The 8859-nt window shown below is 41.7% G+C and overlaps 1 protein-coding gene across 1 annotated transcript; it reads left to right on the forward strand.

Annotated features, from left to right (window-relative positions):
* Positions 1-225: 225 nt before the first annotated feature.
* On the forward strand, positions 226-1782 carry CCDC182 (coiled-coil domain containing 182). The gene is made up of 2 exons (XM_036753718.1): positions 226-460; positions 1046-1782. The coding sequence occupies exons 1-2, from the start codon at positions 299-301 to the stop codon at positions 1559-1561; spliced, it is 678 nt and encodes a 225-aa protein (XP_036609613.1). The 5' UTR covers positions 226-298; the 3' UTR covers positions 1562-1782.
* The last annotated feature ends 7077 nt before the right edge of the window (positions 1783-8859 follow it).

Raw genomic sequence — 8859 nt, forward strand, 5'->3', positions numbered from 1 at the left:
CTGCTTGGGAGAAGTAGCAAAATGACTTACCTCAAAGCCTCTAGAGATGTGGTTTTGGCCCCAGGACACAGTGGGGGCTTTTTCCCCCTAAGACTTTGACCAATGAGACTGGGGTATGCAAATAACTTCAAAGTGTAGACCATATCAAGATTGGCTGGAATGCCCTCGATGTCACAATTGGCAGGCTTCTCTCATTCCTCTTGTATTTCCTTTCATACTATAGGGTAATGGGCCTGGACTGAGGAAGGGGTTCATTCTAACAACCTCTTATTTTCCCTTCTTTTCCCAGCTTGTTATCATGGTTGTCCCCAGTCATGTACTCCTTATACCAGTCAGATCCCATTTGCAACCCCACATTTTCCCTGAATCGCCCCAAGTCGTGGACCAGTTAGTGATAGAAGACAAGAGACCTCATGTCCATGACGGTGAATGCCTTGCAAGGAAAGACAATGATCCAGAGGTATTTATAATCAGAAGACTTTTCCATGCTAGAGCCTCTTTTCCCTTTGCCTTCCCATCTAATTGGATTTAAGAACCTGTTAGAGAAAAGGGACAGGGGTGAAAAGGGACCTGGAATCTTATTAGGTCTAGTTGCAGGGGCTGGAAGACCCCCCAGTTCCAGATCATCTCAATTTTGCCATTCAATGCTGCCTTCCAATGTACATTTTGTAAAGCTAATCCATAGTGATCATCTGCTAGTAGCCAAGTCATTTCTCCATTGGAGCCTCAGTTCTTCCTCTCTACAATGGGAGAGAATAGAGCTTCTGGCTCCATGGGAAACATAACCTAAAGTGATCTACGTGAAAGCCATTGGAGATGTGTCTTGGCATCCAGGGAATATCAATCAGAAGCTTTCCCCCCAGGTTTTGACCAATGTGGCTGGGGTATGCAAATTGGATGAATGTCTAGACCTCATTAAGATTGGCTGGAGTGACCGTGAGGTCACAATTGGTAGGTTCTTTCAATCCTTCTAGTGTAGAATGAAGACAATGGATTTGCGGCCGGTCTTCATTCTGACTTGCCTTAATTTCTCTTCTCCCTTAAGTTTGTTTCTTGGTCAGTGTTCAACCGTGGACTGGTTGATGAAGAAAACAACATGGATCTCTTCTACCAGACAGGACCCATTTATGTGAAGGTCAATACCCTGCAAGGGAAGAAAATAGTTGAGAGTGGTCTGCAGTCCGGAGACTTTTCCCTGCCTGAGTCCCTGTCCCCATGTGTCCCCCCGCAACCCGAAACGGAGAACCTGCTGCAAAAAGTGACCGGGGTCCAGAGAGACCTGGAGGATTTCAAACAGGAGACACTGCAGGCCATTCACCGACTCGAGGATGCCTACTGTGAGATGAGCAGGATGCTGACCCAGCAGGAAGAGCAGGCAGGGAGGGTAAAACAGCGATTGCGGGAGGAGGAGGACCGGGGCATCGTGCGGAATAAGGTCCTTACCTTCCTGCTTCCCAGGGAGAAACAGTTGCGGGAACACTGCCGGTGGCTGGAACATATGTTGCTGAAGAGTGGGAGCCATGAGGGACAGGGATCTGCAAAGAAGATTTCAGGGAACTGACCTGATCTGTACTGAGCTGTCCTGATGAGATCCGGAGTGGCAGAGCCATAATTACTGAGAACTAAGCTGTGCTGGGAAAAAACAAACAAAACCCCCAAAACAACAACTTTAAAGGCCAATCCAGTTTCTTCCCTGCCCCCATCTTCCTGGCGCAGCAATAGTACCTTGTCCTGTTGACCTTGGGGGGGGGGAGATGAAGAATAATATTAACAGTTAACTGTGATGTCTCATTTATCTCATTACCAGGGAAGGATGTGTTCATAGTCACGAACTTTAGAAATAATTTATTCCCCTACCCCCCCTTTTAAAACACCAACACTTATTTTTAAGTATTTGGGAAGTTCTTCTCGATTGTGTCACACGCCTCTCTTACAATGACTCTATTTCAGTCCTTCAGGAGGACCTTTGGGTCCTCCACCATTGTACCTGCTTTGTGCCTTGGTAGGCAGTCATTGAAAAACTGCTACAGCTGAAAAATTCATCTCCCTTCAGTCAACTTGGTAATGAATCTTTCCAAACTGTCTCTGATTCATTCCTTCGAGGACCTTTGGGTCCTCCACTATTGCAGATAGCAATCCTCTGACACCTTGGCAGACAGTTATTGGAGAGCTACTGTGGTTGAAAAATTAATTTTCCCCACCTTCATTCTCCCTCCACCCTGCCCCTGCCCACACCTTGGCCAACTTGGTGAAGAACGTGGCTAAACTTATGCTTATTCTTGGACAGCAAGCAACCAGTTAGTTGCTAACCCCATACTGAAAACCTTTGTAGTTTAGAAAAATCTGCCAAGTATCTGCAGAGCCTTCAGGACTCAGGGTCTCCTCCATAACACAATGAGGCTTAGGAGGAGGACCTTACTCATTGTAATTTATACTCATAATTTAACCTTTTCCTGACAACCCAGGAAGTCAATGGAAGGCTTCTAGGGCCCATTGAAATATGTATATCTGTGTTTATAGATACATACTATATACATATATATAGAAGTGTGTAAATATAGAGAAGTATACATATATATATATCCATATGTGTATATAGAAATATCTAGAAGTATATCCATATATGTATATATTTGTATGTGCGTATGTGTCTATATATACATACATATGTATATATGTGTGTATGTACATATCTATATCTGTACATCTTGACTCTTTTTCCCTATACTAAATGGTCCTAGACTGCTGTGCTTTTTGAGTTCCTAGGTCTGCTTTTACAATTTTTTTGTCTCTTTCCTGGCTGTCAATTGTTACTCCACACTCTATCCCCTCTCCCCAAGCCCTACCTTTATATTCTTTGTACTCTGAAATGGGAATCAGATAATCAGCTTATTAGAACTATGTGCAAAGTAAGGGTATTTAGGTTCAAAGTGAGGGCCTGAGGAGCAGGCCCAGGAGTTCCAGTGAGAGGATTAAAGCCATGCAGGTAGCTGAAGCAGAGGGAAAAGAAATGGGGAAGAGAATAAACATTTATTAAGTGCTTATTATGTACCAGGCACTACGCTAGGCACCCTTTTGTCTTTTTTTAATTTGTTTTTTGCTAGACACTTTTTACAAGTATTATCTCATTTGATCTTTACAATATCCCTGTGAGGTAGTTGATTTTATTATCCCCATTTTACAGTTGAGGAAATTGAGACAAAGAGAGGTTGACTTGCCCAAGATTACACAGATTTGAACTCAGGTCTTCCTAACTTCAGACCCGGAGTTCTATCTGCCAGCTGCCTCTGAACTGAAGCCAGCGGATTTCAATTTCAAATCTTGGTTCTGCTACTTATGACCTTGTGACCTTTCACTTAACTTCCCTGGGCCTTGGCTTCCTATTCTGTCAAATGATGAGGTTCAACTAAATGACCTCAAAGGATCCTTTTAGAATGAGGTCCTACAATCCTCCTTTGTCCCCTTTTTGGAGTAGAGGATAATTAAATCCTCTCACTCCTGCTTTGCAGAAACCACTGCATGACTTTACACTCACAGCCTGTGTTTTTGTGACTCAGAGTCCTCTTTGACCTTAGGGGTAGCAGTGGGTTGAGTGGCTTGGGTGAGTAGTTTTAGCTATGTAGAGGGGAGCACCTTGAATTTCCAGCTTGCCTATGTGAAAGAAATGGTGTATATCTAATGCAGTTGTATATCTCTTTGTGCTCACAACCTTACTGGAAAGAAGGGATTTTTCTCACGTGACAGGGAGGGAACCAATGGTCTAAAAACTAGAAGTGGCATGTCCACAATCACTGAAAGTTGGGGCCAGAGAGGAGGGCTCAGATCATAGGATTATTGGACTCCCTGGCTCATAACAGACATTACTTATTAAAATTTCACCCCTTCCTGACATCTCAGGGAGTCATTATATACCTGGCTGTAATGCTTCTAGTACCCATTTTGTAACAACAATGTTGCTTGCAGCTGCTGTTGGGGTGTAAGACCCAACAAGATGAGCTCATAGGAGAGCTGCCAGCACGAGTTCTCTGATCTGCTTTTCTAAGGAAAGCAACTTTAAGGGGTTAACAGTCTCACTTTAATCAAACATACATATATCATTCACTTAGTTCAGGGAAAAAGTCAGCACTCTGAACTTCAGGGCAAATACAAATAGAAATTACAAACAGAGGCAACATCAGCAGAGCAAACAGCACAAACCAGTCTATCCATAGCAATACCTAGTTACCATGGAAGCATCAACATCTGGGTTTCTTAAAAGCCCAGGAGGGGTGGGCAGGGGTGGGGGGGCTCCAGGAGCTACCCAGAGTCTCCACACCAACACTCTTACAATGAGTGAGAGCCCCAAAGGCAAAACACCAACCTCTGAGTTTATATACCCTGTTCAGGGTATCACAACATGCAGCTCAAACCCACGTGACCTAAAAGCTTCTGGCGTCACAAACATGGGACTCAAACCCATGTAAACTAGGCTTTCCCTTGAGGTAAGCCGGTCATCAAAGACTCCTGATTTGATCAAAGAAACAAAGGCTGGACTCATCAAGGGCACTTGATTAAATAAGTGCTTCAAAAAATTCCCACTTTAATTACTGATATGCCATTAAAACACAAACACATGCACACACAGGTACATATGTATTTATAAATATATATATATATATATATATATATATATACATATAGACATGTGTATACATTACATACATATCTAAAACTCTTTGCGAAACCTTAAAGCCTTATATTAATGCAAACTCGTTTCAGTCATGTCCGACTCTTTGTGACTCCATTTTGGGGTTTTCTTGGCAAAGACAATGGAGTAGTTTGACATTTCCTTCTTCAGCTCATTGAGGAAACTGAGGCCAGCAGAGTTAAGTGACTTGTCCAGGGTCACATAGCTAGTAAGCATCTGAGGCCAGATTTGAACTCAGTAAGATGAATCTGACATCTGGTCTATTATCACTCTAACCCCTAAGCAATCTACCTGCCTTATTACTATTATTATTGATAGCTATAGTGTAATTAATAGGAATTGGGTAGAGACTTGGTCAGTTAGGACTTCCAGTCTGTGTGTCCTAACAAATCATAGGGTCTGCTTGGGTAGTAGTTGTATCTATATTTCATGTCTTGGAATTTCATGTATGTGTGAGGATGAAACCAATAGGATGAAATTTAATGGGGTTTTATATGAAGTCCTACAGATAAATCAACTGTACAAATAGAGGAGGTGTGGAGTAAAGGGAGAAGGAAGGAATGACTTAATAACAGATCATGTGAAAAAGATCTAGGGGTTCTATGTGATCACAAGCACCTCAACATGAGCTAACCTGGCTTTCAAAAAAGCTAAGTTCTCAAAAAACTTAGGCTTAATAGAAGTATAGTGTCCAAATCAAAGGTGGACTTAATCTTATTGTACCCTATTGAGATGGGCAGATAGGTGGCACAGTGGATAGAGAGATGGGCCTAGCATCATGAAGAACTGAGTTCAAATCCTGCCTTAGACACTTACTATCTATATGACCCTAGGCAAGTCACTTAACCCCATTTGCCTCAGCTTCCTCATCAGTAAAATGAGCTGGAGAAGGAACCACTACAGTATCTTTGCCAAGAAAACCCCAAATGGGGTCATGAAGAGTCAGACACGACTAAACAATAACAACCACGCCCTATTGAGAACACTTTGAGAGCGCTGTGTTCAGTTCCAGGCATAACATTTTAAGAAGAATATTAATGAGCATAATGCAAAAATGGAAGGAGTGGTTCGAATGAAAAAGAAGAATCCCACGCTGGGATAGCAGTTAAGAAAACTCTATTGCTACTTATAGGGAGAGGACAAGAGCAGATGACCATGAGGGACAGTCCCAGCGTGCGGCCCTCATTGCCCTTAATTCAAGGGCAGTACACAGTGGGGGCGGCTTCAGACAAGCAACCGTGTAACAGTGTTCACACTACGTGAAGGCCTAAAGCCCTTCAAGGCTCAGACTTATATAGAAGTTTAGACAAAGAGACAGCATGGCGCTAATAGAAGACCGCCTCATCATCCAGACAGGAAGGTAATGGGATAATGTGGGCCATTGAGATCAGAGTATGTTCTGAATTGCCTAACAAGAAATGAAAAACGATGGGTCTGGGATTCAGGAAACTTAACTCTAACCGGGCCATGCAAGAAGGAAGCTAGGATGGAGAGTAATGGCCGGTCTCTGGGTTTATGAGCTTTAATGTACACATGTTCTTGGAGGTTGGGGCCTTACAAGTCAAATTGTTTTGGCTTTTTTGTTTTTTTCTGGCTCATAGACAGTTACCAGAATGAGGAAATGGTCTATTTAGAAACTGTATCTTACGAACAACAGGCAAAAGAACAGAATAGTTAGCCTACAGGAGATGAGCAGAGAGGAAAGTAGCAGGTTAGGATCTCCAGTCATTTTCAATTGAGTCCAACTCTTTGTGACCACATTTGGGGTTTTCTTTTTCTTTTTTTAAATAATATTTTATTTTCCCCCCCAATTACATGTAAAAACATTTTTAACATTTTTTAAAAAGTTTTGAGTCCCAAGTGCTATCTTTTCCTTCCTCTCCTTTTCCCTCCTTGAGACAGTAAGTTACCTGATAAACATATCGGATACATGTGCAATCATATAAAACATATTTCCATATTAGCCGTTTTGTGGAAGAAAACTTGGACAAAAAATGAAAGAAGAAAAGAAAGGGAAAAATAATATGCTTTGGTCTGTTTCAGACACCATCAGTTCTTTCTCTGAAGGCAGAAAGTATTTTTCATCATGAGCCCTTTGGGATCATCTTGGATCATTGGATTGCTGTTACCGATCAACATTCACCATTGATCATCATATGATATTGCTGATACTGTGTACAAGGTTCTCCTGGTTCTTCTCACTTTACTCCGCATCAGTTCATGTAAGTTTTTCTAGGTTTTTCTGAAATCATCCTGCTTGTCATTTCTTATAATAACATTGCATTACAATCATATGCCACGACTTGTTCAGCCATTCCCCAATTGATGGGTATTCCATTTGGGATTTTCTTGGCAAAGATACAGGAGTGGTTTGCCTTTTCCTTCTCCAGCTCATTTTACAGGTGAGGAAACTGAGGCAAACAGGATTAAGTGACTTACCCAGGGTCACACAGCTAGTAAGTCTCTGAGACTGGATTTGAGTTCATGAAAATGTCTTCCTGACTCCAGGCCCAGCACTCTATCCACTGTGCAGCTATCTTTAATTATTTGAAGGGCTGACATATTGAAGATGGAGTGGACCGTCAATGTACGGAAATTCCACAGAGGTAGATTTTAACCATAGGATTATAGACCTCGAGATCGAAGGAGTCTCGGAGGTCATTTAGCCCAACCCCCTCATTTCACTGAGAAGTTAAGTGAATTGCCCAAGGTCACATAGAAAGTAAGCGATAGAGCAGAGATTTATGCCCAGTTCTTCCACCTTAGGGCAGCTAGGTGGCACAGTGGATAGAACACTGAGCTTGGAATCAAGAGAACTCATCTTCCTGTGTTCAAATCAGGTCTCAGACACTTAGTAGCTGAGTGACCCTGGGCAAATCACTTAACCTTGTTTGTTTCAGTTTCCTCATATGTAAAACGAGCTGGAAATGGAATTGACAAACCACTTCAGTTTCTTTGCCAAATAAAACCCAAATGGGGTCACAGAGTTGGACATAACTATAACTAGTCTAAAACAAACTTCAAATCCATTGCTCTTCTGTCCTTTTAAAAAAAACCCCAATTTATTTATTTTTAGTTTTCAACATTCACTTGTATAAGATTTTGAGTTCTAAAATTTCCTTACCCTTTTCTTCTGCCCCCCCCAGACAGTATGCAATCTAATATAGGCTATACATGTACAATCATATTAAACATATTTCCATGTTAGTCATGTTGTGAAAGAAGAATCAGAACAAAAAGGAAAAACCACAAGAAAGAAAAAAAGAGAAAACAGTATGCTTTGATCTGCATTCAGCCTCCACAGTTCTTTCTCTGGATGTGGACAGCATTTTCCAGCAGGAGTCTTTTGGAATTGTCTTAGATCCTGGCATTGCTGAGAAGAGCTCAGTCTATCAAAGTTGGTCATTGTACAATGTTGCTGTTACTGTGTACAATGTTCTCCTGGTTCTGCTTACTTCACTCAGCTCTTTCTTCCTTCTTAGCATTTTCTTTTTTATTGTGAACTTATCATCAAGAAACATGAACATTTCCCTAACAAGAACAAAGCAGAAGATTGTACATGAAACATGAATTTCATTAAGTACAGTTGTTTAAAACTGCATATTAAACTTGATGTGGTAGTAACAAACTTGCCCTGTCTGTACCTCTTGTGGACTGGCTGGCTGCCTGGCGCTTCAAGCTCAGAATTAGAATGAAATAAGCCACTAGTCCATCTAATGGTTAACAGAAGGATGTTTATTTAGAATAAAAAGGATTCTTAATAAAGACACAGCTAGGTCAAGGGATATCATCCAAGTCTGAAGGGTTTGGAGTCCATATGGGCCAACCTCTGTTAGGCCTTAGGTGGCCAGGAAGCCAGTGAGCTAACCAAATCCTGTAAATAGCCTTTTAAGGAAAAACTCACAACCTTTGTGGGGCAGAGTCTTGGGAAAAGCTAGTCTTGGTCCCAGTATGGGGTCTCTACCACAATTCACTCCTGAACTTTTTCCCTCTGGAGAATTAAAAAAAAATTTGTTGATGTTTCTTTAAAAAAAATCTCTATTACTAGTTCTTGCCACCCCCTCTCCCGCCATTCCTCCTTCAAATAGATGTGCTCCTTTGTAGTAAGTCTAGTCAAGCAAAACAATTTAGCACATTGGCCATGTTTCATTCTGCACATCTAGTCCATCACC

This window comes from Trichosurus vulpecula, chromosome 4, assembly GCF_011100635.1.
Source record: "Trichosurus vulpecula isolate mTriVul1 chromosome 4, mTriVul1.pri, whole genome shotgun sequence".
Taxonomy (NCBI): Eukaryota; Metazoa; Chordata; class Mammalia; order Diprotodontia; family Phalangeridae; genus Trichosurus; species Trichosurus vulpecula.

What these genes read in the sequence shown, in the direction of transcription:
- CCDC182 (XM_036753718.1), top strand. Translation starts at nt 299, where the DNA reads ATGGTTGTCCCCAGTCATGTACTCCTTATACCAGTCAGATCCCATTTG. An exon ending in GGAAAGACAATGATCCAGAG is followed by an intron (nt 461 to 1,045) that starts GTATTTATAATC and finishes TTCTCCCTTAAG; the next exon opens with TTTGTTTCTTGGTCAGTGTT.